Source organism: Macaca nemestrina, chromosome X (assembly GCF_043159975.1).
Source record: "Macaca nemestrina isolate mMacNem1 chromosome X, mMacNem.hap1, whole genome shotgun sequence".
NCBI lineage: Eukaryota > Metazoa > Chordata > Mammalia > Primates > Cercopithecidae > Macaca > Macaca nemestrina.
Genome location: NC_092145.1, coordinates 35,279,555 through 35,299,714, shown reverse-complemented (window position 1 = coordinate 35,299,714; position 20,160 = coordinate 35,279,555). Strand labels below are relative to the sequence as shown.

Sequence of the window (20,160 nt, the reverse complement as noted above, 5' to 3'; positions counted from 1 at the left end):
GACAGAGTGTCACTATGTTGCCCAGGCTGGTCTCACACTCCTGAGCTCAAGCGATCTGCCTGGCCTTCCTAAGTGTTGGGATTACAGGCATGAGTCACTGCACCTGGCCTAAATTAGTATTTTTGGGGGGAGGAGTAGGGGACAGGGTCTCCCTCTGTCGCCTAGGCTGGAGTGCAGTAGCACAATCTTGGCTCACCACAACCTCCGCCTCCTGGGTTCGAGCAATTCTCCTGCCTTAGCTTCCCAAGTAGCTGGGATTACAGGCACGCGCCACTACCACCTGGCTAATTTTTGTATTTTTAGTAGAGACAGGGTTTCACCATGTTGGCCAGGCTGGTCTCGATCTCCTGACCTCAAATGACCCACAAGCCTCAGCCTCCTAAAGTGCTAGGATTATAGGTGTGAGCCACCACGCCCGGCCATAAATTAGTATTCTTGAAACACTGAACTATATCAAAAACAATTATCAATAGTCCATTTCAGGAAGCCATTTAGCATTCCCAATAGTTTCAAATATTATTACACAGAAGGTAGTAATTTAAAAAGTAATCCTCCCTTTGTTTTAAATAAAGGGGGAAAGAGAGAAGTGTTAACATTTCAGGGTCCATAGTTTTTCTATCCAAATATGTCAGATTAAACACCTCCTCCTAATAACTGCTAACAACTGCTGCCCCCATAGTCCAGGCATTTATTACATCAGCCCTTGATTACTATAACAGCTTCTTAAGCCGGAATCTCTGCCTGCAGTCTCCTCACTTCTCAACCAATCCTGCAGAATATTCTTTATAAGCTACTGTCTCTGCTTTTGTTATATCATTTTCCTGCTTTAAAAACCTAAAATGATTCCCCAGTGCCTACCCCCTGAAGCTAAATGTCTTTCCTTGGCTTCCAAGGTCCCTATAATTTAGGCCCACTGCATTTAACCAACTTTATTTTCCTTCTGCTACACACAGCCTCTGATTTAATCAGGCAGCTCTCCAATTACTGCCGCATATGCTATGCTTCCCCCTGCTGGAAACATCCTGCTCAAAATCCTCCACTTATTCAAATTCTACCATCAGCTGAGTTTCAGCTCAGGTCCTACTTCTCTACCAAGCTTTCTCACTACTCTAACACACACTAAGCCTTCCTTTATCACTCCTCCTAATCAGGACCACTTGTGGGAACACTTTTAAATCAGCCAGTCTTTTTTTTTTTTTTTTTTGTAGGGACGAAGTCTTACTATGTTGCCCAGGCTGGTCTTGAACTCCCTGGCTCAAGTGAACAGTCTGCCTCGGCCTCCCAAAGTACTGGGATTACAGGCATGAGCCACCATGCTCGACCTAAATCAGGCACTCTTAACCACAGGGATCTACATATGGGTTCAGGGACTATGTTCCATATGCAAAGTTTACTGTGTACTTTTTCTTTTTTCAGAGGGAGTCTAAAGTTTTCCTCACACTGTCAGAAGAGATTTATGAACCCTCTACTCCCTCAAACAAAAACGCAAACAACAACAACAACAAAATCAGACTGAGCTCAATGTTTTCCAATTTTTCCATGTCACTCAGGAATAGCATTTAGCTTTGTCTCCCCAGCTCATTCTTAGGCTACTTGAAAGTGAGGGGCAAATCTTATACTAGCTCTGAAAGGCAAAACAGGGTACAAAGATAAACTAATAAGATAGGCAATAACCATTTGCTTTAGTTATACTCTCAAACTAAGAGATTAGTGAAAAGAACACTAGAATTTGATCTCCAAGTCTCATTCTGCAATACCTCCCAAGTTTTACATGAGCTTATTTACTTTGGTTCTTTCAAATATGATCTTTTGATATCCATAAGTCCAAATGAGTTATTAATCCCCAGATCTAGGCAACTAAAGCCCATCTACCTGTGTTTCTGGGGTCAAAATGAAACACTATCTGTGTGAAGAGCTAAGCTACTACAAATACCACATTAACTCAGTCTCAACGGGCAGGGGGAGAAAGAAGAGAATTACATCCCTAACAAAATTAAAATCTCGACCAGGTACAGTGGCTCACGCCTGTAATCCCAGCACTTTGGGAGGCTGAGGTGGGTGGATCATGAGGTCAGGATTTCGAGACCATCCTGGCCAATATGGCAAAACCCCCTTTCTACTAAAAAAGATTAGCCGGGTGTGGTGGCAGTTACTCAGGAGGCTGAGGCAGGAAAATTGCTTGAGGCAGAGGTTGCAGTGGGCTGAGATCAGACCACTGCACTCCAGCCTGGGTGACAGAGTGAGATTCCAGCTCAAAAAAATAAAATAAAATAAAACCTCTACACTCTATATCTTCAAAATATTTTAACATGCATTTCAGTTCTGGGAATTACTAGAATGGCCTAATTGCCGATGCCTTCCCAAGTTCATTTTGACCTGAAATTGTCTTAAAATAACAGCAAATGTTGACTTTAGTCTCCCCTTATCCAGTTTTTGCTTTCCCTGGTTTCAGTTACCCATGGTCAATTGAGCTCTGAAAATATTCAGTGGAGAATTCCAAAAGTAATCAATTCATGTTTTAAAATGTACGCCGTTCTGAGTAGCATGATGAAATCTCTTGCTGTCCCACTCTGCCCAACCAGGAACATGAATCATGCCTTTATCCAGTATATCAACATTGTCTACACTATCCATCCATTTAGTCACTTAGTAGCCATCTTGGTTATCAGATCAAAAAAACATAGCATTTCCTGTATAGGGTTCCGTACTAACTGCAGTTTTAGGAATCTACTGGAGGTCTTAGAATGATACCCCCTGAGTGTAATGAGGGACTACTATACCTTTAACTAATCATCATTTGCTTTTCAATCAAAATCCAACCTAAAGGATAAAAAGATTTGAACAAGAGGCATTTCTCCTAATCTCAAGTTACTTAACTTGTACACATTTAAAATAGCTATTAGTAGCCAGGTGCAGTGGTGCATGCCTGTAGTCCCAGCTATTCAGGAGGCTGTGAGGCATGAGGATCGTTTGAACCCAGGAGTTCAAAACCAGCCTAGGCAACATAGTGAGACTCCCCATCTTGAAAATAAAGTAGCTATTACTAAAGCATTTTCTCATTCATCAAACCTTTGTTTCGTGCCCACTACTGAATGAAATCAATAAGAGTTAAGTATACAACTTCTGCAGGTCAACAGACTGCTTCAAGCACCAGCTCACCCACTTACTAGATTGTGAGATGTTTGGAAGTCATTTAATCTTATCAAGTCTCATTTCCTTTACCTGTAAAAATGAAACAACATCTACTTCCCAAGGTTGCTGTTAAGAATTAAGTGAGATGCTGCAGGTGACACACTTAGGGTAATACCTGGTATACAGTAAGTCACTCAAGCAATGACAGCAAATATCATCAGTGTGTTGGATGGCGGCATATGTGCTACGCATGGGGTCGGTGGGAGGGGTATAAAGACATGAAGTTTCCATGCTAGTTAGGAAGACAGACGTTCATAACAATTTTTAAATTGTTTACATTATCATTAATAAAAAGCAAGAGAACATAACACACATCCATTCTTAAGGTTACCTTTATCTTCAGCATCAGGAAATGTTGTGTTATCACCAGTGTTGTAGGAAAATGAGATGCTGTCAATTGAATAAGTAGATGCCGCCTTGCTAAAATTCGCAATCCAGGAAAAGCCAGGTCCAAACTGCACTGCTATTTTGGGACCATTCTGATCATCCCCACAAATGCTTCCATTATATGTCACAGTGCCACGGTCTGAAATGGTTACAGTTTTCTAAAAGAAATAGAAATTTGGGGGTGAGAAACAAACAGGGAGCAAGTAGCACCAACCATTTATGCAGGGCATGCCACTTCAGCCTAAATCATACATTCTCCGTGGCCAGGTTGCCCTTTGCCTGGTTTGCTGTGTAAACCAGTCCCTGATTCTTCAGCTACATACCACTCCTCTAGATAAATTCATGTATGTCTAAAAAGAAAAGGAAAACTGGCTTGAGCTGCTGTTCTTAAACTGATTTTTAAAAAAATTAGGTTGTAACTAGTCATGACCTTAACAAAAAGAAAATAAGAAGGCAAAGGGATTAAGAGGAGACACCAAAAAGGGGGAGAGGTTGGTGCAAAAGTAATTGCAGTTTGTGCCAAAAAGAATCGCTTACTTAGGTTGGTGCAAAAGTAATTGTGGTTTGTTCCTTTAATGGCAATTACTTTTGTACCAACCTAAGTAAGCATTTTTTTTTTTTTGAGCTAGAGTCTCGCTCTGTTGCCCAGGCTGGAGTGCAGTAGCACAACCATCGCTCACTGCAGACTCAACTTCCTGGGCTCAAGCGATCTTCCCCCCTCGACCTGGCAAGTGGCTGGAGCCACATGTATATGCCACCATGCCTGGCTAATTTTTAAAATTTTTTCTAGGTAGAGATGAGGTCTCACTATGTTGCCAAGGCTGGGCTCAAGCAATCCTCCTGCTTTGGCCTTCCAAAATGCTGGGATCACAGGCATGAGACACCATGCCCAGAAGGGAAGCTATTTTTTAAAAGGGCAAGCTTTGGTGCTAGTACATTTTAAACACTTTACAGAAATAGTTAGACCTGAACACCATATAGTCATCTTCAGATCATTTGCCCTTAATCAAGTCCTGCAAAAACTCCCAAGAACCAATGAATCAGAAGAAATATTCATTCTAACACTAAACAGAATAACTTCCGAGTGTATATGCTTAAAAAAACTCCCAGAGTTTATTAAGTCAGTCAATGTGGAATTTCATTTGTATACATGTATCTAAAGGATTAAAAAAGTCAATTAAATTCCTACTATAAAACTCAAAGAAAAATTAAAATATATACTTACATAAGTTTTATTTGTAGTTTCATAGCGTACTGTGAAATTCATCTGCCATTTTGCATAAAGGCAAGTGGCTTTTCCTGAATCTGTCAAATTAAGTTCCAATGCGTAAGACTGCACAGCTCCTGGATTTATTTTAAAAAATAAGATTTTAAAATTGTACTACAAAAATACATATAAATTAAAAACAAGCTCTATCCACCACTGAAGTTCAACCAGCTCTAAAATGAAACAAAAGTATATCTCTGTATACACATACATATATGTCAGCAGTCAGCAGGATACTATATATATACACATACATATATACACACATATATATACATGCAGTCAGCAGGATACTATATATATACACACATACATATATATGTATACGCATACATATGTATATATATGTATGTGTATATATATATATATATAGTATCCTGCTGACTGTTTTTCTTTGTATTTTTAACAGAATCCTATTGATAAAAAGTTGGCATTATCCCTTACCAAAAGAATGGTTACTAGACCTAGGATGCTTAGGTAATGGCTCAGACTGGTGACATTTATTTGCCTTTTGCCTTCAAATAATCATTTCCACATGCATTTATACCTTACTAGTTTTGTTTTAGGCTATTACAGTTTGCCTGTTAGGACTTGTGATTTTTGAGGTAAATGAGGTAAGAGAAAGCCTGGTAGGGGTGTAAAACTCCTCTCAAACCAGCTGGTGAAACATTCTCTGCAAAAATAATGATAGATTCTATCATCTTGTTGCTTTAAATCCTGTTGCAAGCTACATAACCCATGACACATGGATGTCTTCTCAAACGATTTTATTCTGATGTGATCAGATATTCTTTCCGAGTATCATGTAACCAAGGAAGCAGAGTTGCAAAGGGCTGTTAAATCCGTAAGAAAAACATGAATTCTTATAAATGCAAAGTTTATCACTTTGTTTCACTTTAAAATCTAATTGATTAGAAAGGCTGATGAATTTTTTGACACAGAGTTACTTCCTAAATTTTCAACCTGCTACCTCTTTAGGCAGAGAAATATTACAGAGACAGAAAAGCCTTGGGACTTTTCAGCTAACATGATTGATCTTCTACACTTAAACACAGAAACATTACCTATTAAACTGAAGAGCCCAAGGACTCAAAATACGAATTCAGAGGTGAAAAAATATTCCAGCACACATGCCAGCAGCATAAATATTGAACAACCATTTAAGGGATTTTCTTCACTGTATCACACATTACCCAAAGAGTAAGCTGTTTCCTGTTAAGATACTTGCATACTCTTTAATAATATCTGAGCAATCCACTGTCATCTACAGGTACGGACATGCTATAGACTAGAGAAAAGTGCTAAGATGAATATCAAGAAGGTATGCCTCGGCAACAGCATTCAAGTCGTATACAAGAGCCTATCGTCATGCTCTGGAGACCTGGCTGCTTTGCAAGCCAGAATATTATACTAAAGCTTGTGGTTACTGACAGTGACTAAATGCATTGGCTAAGGCTCAAAAAGACCTTGTGAGGCCTAAGTAGGTTTTATGATCATTCTTTTCTAAGTACAATACGGAAGGGAGCTGTCACACTTACTGATCCAAGGCTCCCTGCCGTGGAGCCAAGAGCTCCAACTTAACAATTTTAATGAACTGGAGGTTTGCTTTTTATATTCAGTCTTTCTTGGTCTTGTTTAAGGTCTCTAGCTTTAGTATATTATTCTCCTTGTATTCAAAGCATTCAAAAGTATTGAAAATAACCAAGAAAAGCCTCAAATGTATTAATCGTTTTCTTTCCAAAGATATTAGAATAACAGGAAGAAGACCATGTATAATAGGGATAGCATCAATGTGTCTTGGGGTGTGAGAACTGACGTTTTATGAAACAGAAGGTAGAGGTTGTGGTTCAAATGTATCACTTGAAATCAAATTCAAGATAGTATACCTGGTGGCCTGTAAACAAGAGCTCAGAAACACCCCGAGGGTTCTGGCACACTCTGTTCCATTCCCTTCACAGCCTTTATACCTGGGAGTACAATTCTTTCCACTTCTTGGTCCCCAATTCTAACTACACAGGGGCCACTTTTACTCAATATCTCTCACCTCAAACTCAGCAATTCTCAAACTAAAGTTCATTCTTCTACTTCCCCCAAACTGGGTCCCTCCTCAGCCTCGCTAGCTCTAAATGAAGAGTGGGATCAGTCACTCAAGCTCAGTTTCAGAAATAGCCTCTACTTCTTTCTCTTCAAGAAGTCTTGTTGATTTTTTTTCCTTCAAATCTTCTCTTAAATCCAATCTTTGCCTTTTATTTCTACTCCCAATCTATCACCCCATGCCTAAATTATGACAAACAATGCCAAGATACCCCTAGAAGTGCTGCCAGATTAACAATCCTTAAGCACCATTTCCTTTTACGACACTTTCTTGTTCAAAAACTTTTACTGGTTCCAAAATTCCCATATGAAATTTAAATTCCTCTGCCTGACTTTCAAAGTAATCTTTAATCTTGTCCCATCCTATTGCTTCAACTTTTCTCAAACTATTTTCCCAGAGCACACCCTGTAATCCAGTTAAACTTGTTTCCACCGGGCTCAAATGCCATACTCTATTCAACCTCTACCCTGGGCTTCTATTGTTCCTAACACCTGAAGTCTATTTTCTTCTACTGGCCTAAATGCTCACCTCAAAGATGGATTTTCCTCTCTTTTTGGCTGTCCCAAATCTGAAATACCCCTTGTCCCCTTGTTACAATTTCTGGCAGAAATCACCACCCACTATAAAAGCTGAAAACACTGGATACTTGCTTTCACAGACTCCCTTGCAGTAAGGAGGACCACTTGTGCTAGGCTCTGCCTAACAAAGGTATCCACCCCACACGTTGAAAGGAGGGCTGCAAATGGAGCCAGGAATGGAACAGGTTGGGAGGCAGGTGTAGAGTAGCAGAAGCAGGATCAAGCTCCCAGGCAACAAGGCCAGCAGAGCAAGCTGCAATTTCACACTTGGCAGTGGTAGTGCAGTTCAGTGGCATGATCTGGGTTGTTGAATCCTGAATTGGTATTTGGTATATATAGCCAGGAGCACCAGAAATTCTGAGTTACCCAATATACCCCTTTAATAAACATTTCATATGTAACATATGTACAGAAACAGGCACAGTATAACAGATGTAAGGGAAAAGTGCACATAATATTAAGTCTACAGCTCAAATAATTTTCACAAACCAAACCCACTTGTATCAAGAAACAGAACATTACCAGAACAGGTGCTGACCCACTGCACAGTTGAAAATCTGCATATTATTTTTGACTCCCCCAAAACTTAACTACTAATATCCTACTGTTAACTGGAAGCATTACCAACAACATAAACAGTTAATTAACACATATTTTGTATGTTATATATGTATTATATACTGTGTTTTGAAAATAAAGCTAGAGAAAAGAAAATGTTAAGAAAATCATAAGGAGGGCTGGGCACAGTGGCTCACACCTGTAATCCCACCACTTTGGGAGGCCAAGGTGGGCGGATCACTTGAGGTCAGGAGTTCGAGACCAGCCTGGCCAACATGGTGAAACCCCATCTCCACTAAAAATTTGCTGGGCTTGGTGGTGGGCACCTGTAATCCCAGCTACTCAGAGGCTGAGGCAGGAGAATCGCTTGAGCCTTATACCCATGTATAAGTAGATCCACACAGTTCAAACTTGTGTTGTTCAAGGGTCAACTACACCTCCAAAGCCCTCCTTATTTCCCCTTCCAGTTACTATTCCCTTCACAAGGGTAACCATTATCCTCATTTCTAACACTATAGATTAATTTTATCCATTTTTCAACTTGATATAAATAAAATCATTCACTATGCTCTCTTTTGTGTCTGGTTTCTTTCACTCAATTTTAGGTTTTGTGAGATTCACCCATGCTGTGCATAATTGCAGTCTGTGCTCACTGCTGTATAACCTTCTATGATCAGGTGAATACAGGCCAGGTGTGGTGGCTCCGGCCTGTAATCCCAGCACTTCGGGAGGCTGAGGAGCACGGATCACTTGAGGTCAGGAGTTTGAGACCAGCCTGGCCACCATGGCCAAATCCCGCCTCTACTGAAAATGTAAAAATTAGCTGGGCATGGTGGCGCATGCCTGTAATCTCAGCTACTCAGGAGGCTGACACAGGAGAATCACTTGAACCTGAGAGGCAGAGGTTGCAGTGAGCCAAGATTGCACCAATGCACTCCACCAGCTTGGGCAATAAGAATGAAATTCTGTCTCAAAAAAAGAAAAAAAAGAAAAAGAAAAAGAAACTACTTATCTATGCTACCTTTAATGGACATTTAGATAGTTTCTGGTTTGATTCTATTACAAACACTGTTGCAAACATTCTTGCATATATTGGTAAACACATGTATGTGTGTGTGTTGGCTGTATATCTAGGAATGAAACTGTGGCGCCAAAGGATATGAATTACATCCCAGTATCTTTTTAATAAATTCTTTTCTGCTTAAAATCAATCAGATTGTATTTCTCTTCCTTACAATTAAGAACCTGGGCTGATACGCTATCTGTTTTTTCAGTAGCCATTTTCTCCACAAAGCTTTCCTTGACTATAAAAGCCCTCAAGGAGCAGTAATAATGCATATCCCATTTCAGTATATTTTATATTATCCTGAATTATTCAGTTATTTTATAGCAGTAAATCCTGTCCATCCTACTGTCATAAGCTCCAACACAGCAGTTTTCAACTGTCACTTCATAACAGACTGGTGTGCCATGGTAAATTATAATATACAGCAAGTAATTTGTTACTAATAAAAAAAGTACCAAGTCTGTGAATGAATGATATATATGGATAGATTCAAGATTCCCTTTAGATAACACTTCTGTCACTTATTTGAATTCCAGTATGCTCCCTTGACCAGATGATCTGATTTATGCCACAACCCCTAGCAGTGTGTCTTTTATATGAATGCCACCTATCATGTGTGTCATGGTAGGTGACACCATGTGTATTACTTTTCCTCTATCTCCTATCATTTCAAGTAGTGTTGAATGCATATTAGATTTTCAATAAATACTGATTGATTATATCAAGGTGAAAACACACTGCAATAGGGATCCAAAATGTAGCTTAATCTAATTACAGAGAGGCCAGTCCTTTAGCTCTTCCAAGTCTTGAACCTATAAGTCTTCTGATATTCCCTCAAGCCCCATGTTGGGTTTTACCTCAATAAATTTTGGCATGGATTTCAAGCTAGGAACAGAGCTTTTCCCACAAAGTAAGTTTACAGTTGAAATATTTACACTTTGTTAAAAAGTCTCTAGCAAGCAATTTCCATCCTTATTGCTGTGTTTGATTTTACAATACCCAATTGTTAAAAGGCTTTATGACATTAAAAAACCATAGATGAATATATTCTAGAGTGTATAATTTTAGAGCTGAGAGTTTGTACTCTAAACAAACGAAAAAGGTATGCCTCAAAATCAACGTTCTCAAAGTCAAATATCCTCTCAATCCTGTTTTCCAAAAAGGTCATTTGTAAATTCTTTTAGAACCCAGACCTTGGTTGGGCAGTGGCTCATACCTGTAATCCTAGTACTTTGGGAGGCCAAGGGGAGGGGGGCAGATCACTTGAGCTCAAGAGTTCAAGACCAGCCTGGGCAACATGGCGAGACCCCATCTGTACTAAAAATACACAAAAATAGCCGGGTGTGATGGTGCATGCCTGTGGTCTCAGCTACTCGGGAGGCTGACGTGGGATCATTGCTTGAGCCCAGGAGGCAGAGGCTGCCATGAGCCAAGATCACTCCACTGCACTCCAGCCTGGGGGAATGGAACAAGACTTGGTCAAAAAACAAAAAACAAAAACAAAACAAACAAAAAAATACCTCTCACAGAGAACACAGACCTTACTTCCCCAAGCGTATGACACTGCAAAAAGTGGCTAGGTTTTTGCAAGTCTATCTCACCCAAAACGTAGCTGAAAAAATATAAACACACAAAATTAGGGGTGGGGGAAGAACATAATGCTAGCAATAAAACAAGACCAATAAAAAGAAATGGAACAATGATCTAAGATATAATGGATTGATCATAAAATGAAGTGATTAAGAGTCCGCATTCCTGGAGTTGAAGAGCTAGAATTCAAATCTGGCAGTCCAACTTCCTAGCTGTGAGACTTTGGGCAGGTTACCCTTGTTTAGAATTATAGTGCATATTTCTCCAATAGGTTCTTTGAAAGCATATAAACCCTTCAGAGCTAAAAGAAATTTGCCAAACAAGTTAGATACCAATTTACAAGTCTCCTTTTTAGTAAACACAGCACCTAAAGGGAACCTTCCCAAGTTTTAGCTTTATGTTTACTTTCATCATATTAAATTCTGGACTCATCCTCAAACTCATGAATTTAGAATGATGTTGAGCAAAAGGTCTTCTTAAAATACAGGACACAGAGGCATACAGTACCTATTTGTCTTTGTTTTCTATTCAGAGTGATGGTTTTCCTACAGGTTTAAGTCAGATTAACCGCTTCTCCTTTATAATTCCTAATAATAGGTACACTCATTGCATTCAGTTACCTTATACCCTTGCTTTTTGGTAAGTTTCTTAAAAGAGAAAAGTAATATGATTTTAAAGTAAGAATGTTGAACACATGAAAAAGAGCATTAGAAGTTAATAAAAATATGTTTTTAAGCTATAAAATGACTTAATTTTTTAAGGTCAGAGAGTGGGTAGGAAACAAGATTCAATACTACTCAACTAATGGAAAGTGCTTATTGTTGAGCAGTGTTTGGCACACCTCCAGAATTCTTTCACAATGCATAGCAGGATACCAACAAGTACTTACAAAGTATACTTTTGGGTCTGAGGGGATCTCTGATCACTTTAATAAAAAATTATGATCAGAATGCTTTTGCACTACAGAAAGAAGAGCAGCCTTCCTGCATCAAGGGTCATTTAAATCAGCTCCAGTGCTACGAAATAATCCTTGGTTATAGACAAAATCTACCCAAAGATATAGGGGAACAAAGCTGTCCTTTTGGGACATATTTGAGTATCTATAACCCTATCAGATGTGATAATCTGATATTTGCAACATATTTGAATATCTATAACCCTATCAGATATGATAATCAATGACTAACAAACTAATCTGGTATTTGGGACATATTTGAATATCTATAACTCTATCAGATGTGATAATCAATGACTAACAAACCAATGCAAGCCTGTCCTTTCCAATATCTCTATAACTAGAATAATTTGGTAGAACCTCAAAATCAAAGTTATCAGTTAAATGAAATGTTTTAAGTCTACAGAAAAATCTTAGTGCTTGTTTTCTCTCAGAGAAAACCTAACTTTGTGAAAACCTAACTCTCCTCACCAAGGACTTCCTAATTCTCCATATCATCCCCTTCAAGACTATGGAGGTATATCTGAAGGAGTACAGGTAAGCATTATTATATGGGATTATACTTTAGTAAATTACTGTATAATTATCTGTACTGCTTAGCACTGATCTTGAAGTTTTCAATCCAAAAGTACTTCTTGCAAAACATCATTTAAAATTCATGGAAGAAAAAGGAGATTAAATGAGTCTAGTTTACCATCATATCCCTAGTGCCCACCAATGAATATCTTCAACAAAAATTTACTAAGGGTTAACCATGTACCAGACCCTATGCTAAGTAGGAAATGGGAGATAACAGTACATAAAGTAGTCTCTGCTCTTAGAGACTGCTACCATAGGAGAGACTTGATTAAAACTAGGAGGAAACAAAAGAGAGTGGAAAATAGGCTAGTAACCTAAGATTTTGCAAATGATAAGGTTTATTCCTATTTCCCCAGATGGTCAAATGGCTGGCCTCCTGCCAACACCCAGGTCTCTGCCCAAATGTCACCCAATAATGGAAGGCCCTCTGACCACATAATATAAAGAAGGAACATCCACCATCACCCATTCCTATCATCTACTCATTCTCCTTTCTCATTACCTGTGTAATCTTCTTCATAGGGTTTTGTTTTGTTTTGAGACAGAGTTTTGCTTTTGTTCCCCAGGCTGGAATGCAGTGGCATGATCTCGGCTCACTGCAACTTCTGTCTCCTGGATTCAAGCAATTCTCCTGCCTCAGCCTCCCGAGTAGCTGGGACTACAGGTGCCGGCCAACATGCCCAGCTAATTTTTGTATTTTTAGTAGAGATGGGGTTTCACCATGTTGGCTAGGCTTGTCTCAAATTCCTAACCTCAGGTGATTTGCCTGCCTTGACCTCCCAAAATGCTGGGATTACAGGTGTGAGCCACCACACCCAACCTCTTCATAGTGTTTATCACTATCTGACATTATGTTATTTATCTGTTGAGCTTTCTTCTCCCACTAAAATGTAAGCTCCATGAGAGCAGGAAACTCATCTGTCTTATCCATTCCTCTGTCACTTTCACCTAATATAGTGGCTGGGACACAATAGGCATTCTGTAAACATGTGTGGAAGGGAGAGGCTCCTACCAGTGACGGACACTAAGAATATTTCTGTGAGGTTTTTCCCACCCAGAAAAGACTCAAATCTAAAAAAGAAAAATCTGAACACAAAACCAAAAAACAACAACAACAAACACAAAGAAACCAAAAAACAGAAGTCAAGCTAGTTATAAGAATCAATAACCACAGAAGAATCCTGAAATCTATGATGTCACAAAAGGACCATAATTAGGCAATTATATAAAGAAAGGATTTTCACTATCCACTTTATAACACCTCTAAATCATATAGCTTCTCTTCGGAAAGTTATCTGGCCAGTTACAATTCATCCAAATAAACACCAGCATAATTTAATCTCTATGAAAAAGACCAATATATAGCCTCTAAGAATCCTTTTCTGTACTTACTCTAAAGCTGCTGTTTTTAAAAGGTTACGGGTGAAGCTGGGATAGAGTTATAAAGTTACAAAGTCAAACTGGCACAGCTAGAGCACTAATGCTAATAAGACTATAAATTTAGGACAGGTCCTTCTTCATTGGCACCCTGTACAGTACCCAGGCACAGTTCTAGCTACATAGTAGATACTTCACAAATATTTATTGATCTAGCTACATAGTAGGTACTTTACAAATATTTACTGAGTTTTCAAAAACCTATTCTTGGTATCCATTTTGATACAGAAAAGTAACTTGCGCAAAACCCACCAAGCAACTGCTAAATTCTTGAGAGAAAAAGCCATATGGGAGGACTTTGGGCTCCACACTGAACCAGTAGCCATCAGAAAATGCAGCTGTATAGAAGAATGGTTTCTATTTCATCCTGGAACCTCTTAAAAATCCGATCTAGGTACATTATTAATATTTACTTTTCCAAATCCTGCTCTGAACTTGGAGGTGGAGGGGATCAATCTTGGAAATTTTCCAAGAGGATGAATCTAGTTAGTCCCGATCAATAAATGGCAAACTAGCAGATGAGCTGATGGGTTCTTTTATGTGCTTCTTTTTGCATGTTTATTTTCTGCAATGAGTAAGCACTGCTTTTGTAAAAACAAAACAAAAAAGCTTTCATTAAAAAACAAAAAAAATGTAATGACATGAAAGCCAACAAGTAGGACAACTATTATTTTTTTCACTTTCCCCAAACAATAGCAGTGTTGTATTTGTGCACAGATTCAACTGGCAGGGAACTACTGATTAACAGATGCCTTGGTCAGATGTGTTCTAGTCACTGATAAGGTACTTTCCATTGTAAACAATCCTTTCTTAGGGTCAGTTGGCCCTCAGTAAGTGCTCCAAGGGACAGTTAAGGCTTCGAATTAAGTATTCAAGCAAAGCCTGCCTCAAGGCCACCTTTCAGAAGTGCTACAGAAGAGTTTCCTGCACCCTATGAACAGTTGGACTACCAAACGTTTTGGTGTCAGGACCCCTTTACTTTCTTATCCACTGAGGACTTCACAGAGGTTTATGTGAGTCATATGTATTGGTATTTAGAGTATTAGAAATTAAAACTGAGAAATGAATAAAATATAAGAACATCAGAGTGGTGAGGTCATCACATGTTATGTAGCCACTGGTAAACTCCGCTGTACACTGGTGAGAGGATGAGCGTGAAAAGGACAAAGAACAAATACTTTCTTTTTTTTTGAGATGGAGTTTCGCTCTTGTTGCCCAGGCTGGAGTGCAGTGGCGCAATTTTGGCTCACCACAACCTTCACCTCCCGGGTTCAAGCGATTTTCCTGCCTTGGCCTCCCAGGTAGCTGGGATTACAGACATGTGCCACGACACTCGGCTAATTTTTGTATTTTTAGTAGAGACTGGGTTTCACCACGTTGGTCAGACTGGTCTTGAACTCCTGATCTCAGGTGATCCACCCGCCTCAGCCTCCCAGCGTGCTGGGATTGCAGGCGTGAGCCACTGTGCCCAGCCGAAAAGGACAAAAACCTTCTTAACATTATTCCAAAGGTTTGATTTCATAGACCCATGAAAAGGTCCTTGAGAGTCACTGAATTAGATAATCAAGAACCCTTCCAATACTATGGTTTTTGAGCAGGGTTTATCAATGACATTTTCAGGAAGATAATTGTTTGTTGTGAGGGGCTGCCCTGTGCTTAGTTAGGACGTTTAGCAGCATCCTTGGCCTCTACCCACTAGATGCTAAAAGCAATCCCCCAGTTGTGACAACCAAAAATGTCTCCAAAAGTTTCCAAATGTCCCCTGGTGGAGAATGACTATTCCAGGGTGTTGATTTTATTCTACTGAAATGTGAATTACAAAATGTATACCTCTCACTGCTTTCTCAGACCCCTAATAAGTCTATTTCTTCCCCACTTCCATCTGGGTCTGTTCTTTATGTTATTTTATTAAGTCACAAATAGCAAGAGCAGGTGGGTAGCAACAAGCACAGCATGAATCAAGTCAGGAAGAGACACTAGTCAAAGTTCATCTTCAGGCATTAAAGCTGTTAGGGACCCACTGCCTATTAGGGCACAACACAATCAGCGAACATTCACCCAGCCATTTATTTATTTATTTAGAGACACAGTTTCACTCTTGTCACCCAGGCTGGAGTGTAATGGCACGATCTTGGCTCACTGCAACCTCCGCCTCCTGGGTTCAAGCGATTCTCCTGCCTCAGCCTCCCAAGTAGCTGGGAGTACAGGCATGTGCCACGACGCCTGGCTAATTTTTGTATTTTTAGTAGAGACGGGGTTTCACCATGTTGGCCAGGCCGGTCTCGAATTCCTGACCTCAGGTGAGGCCACCCGCCTCGGCCTCCCAAAGTGCTGGGATTACAGACGTGAGCCACCGCGCCCGGCCCCATCCAGCCATTCTAATGAGGCCCTGGTAACAACCCAATCCTTAGCAAGTTGTCTACCTGCTCCCTGCACCCCCCAAAAAAATGAGGTAATAGGCTAGTGTGATGGGGAAGAAAGAAAACAAGAGACTCTGAAGGCAAAGAGGTAGTCTACCAAACTCAGTCTATCAAAACCTCTCATCTGGGAGGCCCTCCTAACTGAAACGTCTGGGGATTTTTTTGTCAGCGTCTGGCTGGGAGGAAGTAGCAAAACTGGGAGAAAATCGACATCCTTAATACCTCCAAGTCAGATGTGCACTCCCCATCAAAGTTCCCACCGAACCCCTTAGTCTCCAGAGGCTGGGTCCAAGTTTTCTTTCCTGGAAATTGCCCCAGCTACCTTAGGCTCCTTCGCCCTTAAAACTATGACTACCAAACTCAAACCCAGCATCACTCCTAATCTCTTGAATCACCCCTTCTTCACAGCCTCAAATTCCAACCTTCAAAATGCCCAACCCTGTCCCTGCCCCTGCCCTTCAGGCTCTACTGTCCTATCTGTTCCATCTGTCCCCCACCCACACTCTTCCCCCAAGCTACTCCAGGCAGGCATGGTCTCCTCTCTTAATTTCCTATCTCACCCCATAGTTTTTCCACCATCTTCAAAACTCTTCCCTGATCTCAGCAAACCAGGACTCTCCTAATTGTCTCTGGCGCCCAAAATCTGCATGTACCACCCTCCTACGCTCACTCCTCAGTGTTTTCCCCAAGTTACTCTTTCCACCCTGACCCTCTCCACGCTTCACTCCTCCCAGCCTACTCCCTCGGCGTCCACCCCCCGTTACCGGCCCCTTCTTACTCTCCTGGGCCCTTCTTCCCCGCCATCCCTCTGTCAGGCCTTCTCTAGGTCACCGCTCGCCTCCTCGGGCCAATCGCCGCCGCCCAGTGTCAGTTGCTGAGCCTCTCACCCCCCGCCCCCTCGGACCAGTCTTTCAGGCTGTAGCTTTGAACTGGCGCCCCGGGCCCAGGCGGACAGACTAATCGGGAGGGCCCGACAACTCACCCAGGACGAGGCAGACCAGAACTAGCCCTGAGCCCGGAACCGGGAAGAGGCGGAAGCACACCATGACCCCGCAGAGCAGGCGACGGCGGCAGCGACGGCGGTGGTACAACAACAGCTGCAACACCAGGGAAAAGGCTCGCTGGACCTGGGTCAAGAGCTCGGGTGACCACCGACCACAGCCTTGCAAAAGCCAGGAATCGGCGCTTCAGCGCGAGTCATAAGACTAGGGGCGGGGCTCTTTCTTGCTTACAGCCAATCTCCGCGCTTGAAAGCGGCGAGAGGGGTGGTGATGTAGAGGCCGGTGGGCGGGGCAACCACGCCCTGGCTTTTTGGTTCACAACCCTTCCTATGCGCCTAAGAGATATGCGCGGACGGCATTTTCTTTTTCTTTTTCTGTCTTTTTTTTTTTTTTTTTAATTTTACTTTAAGTTCTGGGATACATGTGCAGAATGTGCAGCTTTGTTACATAGGTATACATGTGCCATGGTGGTTTGCTGCACCTATCAACCCTTCATCTAGGTTTTAAGCCCCACATGCATTAGGTATTTCTCCTAATGCTCTCCCTCCCCTTGGCCCCCACCCCCTGACATGCCCCCGTGTGTGTTGTTGCCCTCCCTGTGTCCATGTGTTCTCATTGTTCAACTCCCACTTATGAGTAAGAACATGCAGTGTTTGGTTTTCTGTTCCTGTGTTAGTTTGCTGAGGATGATGGCTTCCAGCTTCATCCATGTCCCTGCAAAGGACACGATCTCATTTTTTTTTTATGGCAGCATAGTATTCCATGGTATATATGTGCCACGTTTTCTTTATCCAGTCTATCACTGATGGGCATTTGGGTTGGTTCCAAGTCTTTGCTGTTGTAAATAGTGCTGCAATAAACATACGTGTGCACACGTCAAACGGTATTTCTGGTTCTAGATTTTTGAGGAATCGCCCCACTGTCTTCCACAACAGCTGAACTAATTTACATTCCCACCAACAGCGTAAAAGCATTCCTATTTTTCCTCAGCCTCGCCAGCATCTATTGTTTCCTGACTTTTTAATAATCGCCATTCTGACTGGCGTAAAATGGTATCTTATTGTGGTTTTGATTTGCATTTCTCTAATGACCAGTGATGATGAGCTTTTTTTCATGTTGTTGGCCACATAAATGTCTTTTTTGGGAAGTGTCTGTTCATATCCTTTACCCACTTTTTTGTTGGGGTTGTTTTTTCTTGTAAATTTGTTTAAGTTCCTTGTAGATTCTGGATATTAGACCTTTGTTAAATGGGTAGATTGCAAAAATTTTCTCCCATTCTGCAGGTTGCCTGTTCACTCTAATGCTAGTTTCTTTTGATGTGCAGAAGCTCTTTTAATTCGATCCCATTTGTCAATTTTGACTTTTGTTGCAATTGCTCTTGGTGTTTTAGTCATGAAGTCTTTGCCCATGCCTATGGCGGACGGTATTTTCTAAGGCTAAGGAGAGAGGAGGAACTTTTGAGGGCCGTAGATAGTAGACTATTTCCGTTTTGGCTCCTTGACAAAGAAGAGAAAAATTTTGCGGGCACAAAAACGGTTGCTAGGCATCTCAAACGTAATACATACAAAAATAATACATGCTTATTCTCCAAACACTGTTGTTACCTATGCAGTTCATGCTGTGAGATGGACGAGGGAACCTAGAGGATAGTATGGAGTCACGGACCATTGGAACAAGACATGATCTTGAAGTTCACCTAGTTACAACACCCTGTTCTCAGATGGGGGAATTGAGCTCAGAAACAAGAAGCATATTTTTTAAAACACAGGAAGAAAAAAAAATGAGAGAAATAAAACAGAAGAATAAAGGGGGAAAAATAGAGATCTGTATTCCCACTATTAACACTATTATATATATTTACACATATATATACACACACCCACATCTACACTTCCAGGTGTTTTTCCTATGTACATACACACAAATATTCTGTAATGAGTTAATACTAAGCATACTGTTTGCTATACTTGATAGATGAACAGACAAAACCTAAAATATTCAACAGATGAAAGCATTTAAAAATGTCGAGTTGGAATAAAGCACTGATTCTCAAGTGTTAGTTTCCAAAAGAACCATCTGGTTTTTTTTTGTTTGTTTGTTTGTTTTAACATAAGGATTCCTGTACCTCATTCCCCAGAGATTCTGAAACAGTAGGTCTGTGGCAGTCTTATGAATCTCTTCTTTAACAAACACCCCAAGTGATTCTGATTCTGTGGTCCATGGACCACACTTTGAGAAACACTAAAAGAGAGCTTCAAAATCATCTAGTCCAGGAGATTTTAATCTGGAGTCTATGTATGAGTTTAGGCAGGATGGGAGGGGTGTCAGTGAATCCTCAGAAATTACATGCAACATTTATGTATGTGTATTTTTGTGGGGAAGTTTGTAGTTTTCACTAGTTCTCCAATGGGACCTGTGACTCCCTGCCCTAACCAATATTAAGGTTAATAAACCACCCTAATTCAAACACTAAGAACCACTGATCTGTCCCACTATTGTTTGCTTTAATGTAATTAATTCCTGAAAGTGAGAACATTTGTCAGTGAATGTTTACTATCATTGGTGAAACTAATTTGTGAACAAGTGACCGAACACAAGACTAATGAACACTGCATACAGTGTTAGTCATTGCCTTTAGCAAAATGTCATTCGACTGCCATCAATGAGACTTGGCAGGAGCTATGTCCTGGGCATAGTAGTCTTCAGAGAACCCACAATTGCGTTGAGCCCTCTGGAGATGCCCCACCAGTACTTACTGGACCCTAGCTCTTCTCTCTCAATTGTAAATTGTATAACTTTAATGTTCAGTAAAACCCTAAGTTCTTTCTATAAGAAGAAACAAAAAAAGAACATAGTGGAAAGAACATTGGGTTGGCAGTCAGAGGAGCTGGTTGTGAGACACCACTTACTGGCAGTGTGACCTTAGGCAGGTCACTTCATCTGTCTGAACTTCTAGATCTTTATTGGTAAAATGAAATAGTGAGACTGGAGCTGTTTCTTGATCCTGGCTGCATGTTGGAATCACCTGTGGAGCT

General features: G+C 40.7%; 1 protein-coding gene across 3 annotated transcripts in view; it reads right to left on the bottom strand.

Moving 5' to 3' along the window:
• LOC105468414 (lysosomal associated membrane protein 2) overlaps nt 1–17,351 on the bottom strand; it is a 42,129-nt gene extending 24,778 nt beyond the window's left edge. Inside the window, exons 1-3 of one of the 3 annotated variants that reach the window (XM_011718551.2) lie at nt 17,107–17,351; nt 4,805–4,923; nt 3,524–3,737 (exon numbers count right to left, since the gene is read on the bottom strand). In XM_011718551.2, coding sequence (XP_011716853.1) covers nt 3,524–3,737; nt 4,805–4,923; nt 17,107–17,170 — 397 coding nt within the window. In that variant the 5' untranslated portion in view covers nt 17,171–17,351. The remainder of the gene's footprint in view (nt 1–3,523; nt 3,738–4,804; nt 4,924–17,106) is intronic. The other 2 variants (XM_071088822.1, XM_011718552.2) reach the window with 2 other exon arrangements.
• Nucleotides 17,352–20,160: the final 2,809 nt, after the last annotated feature.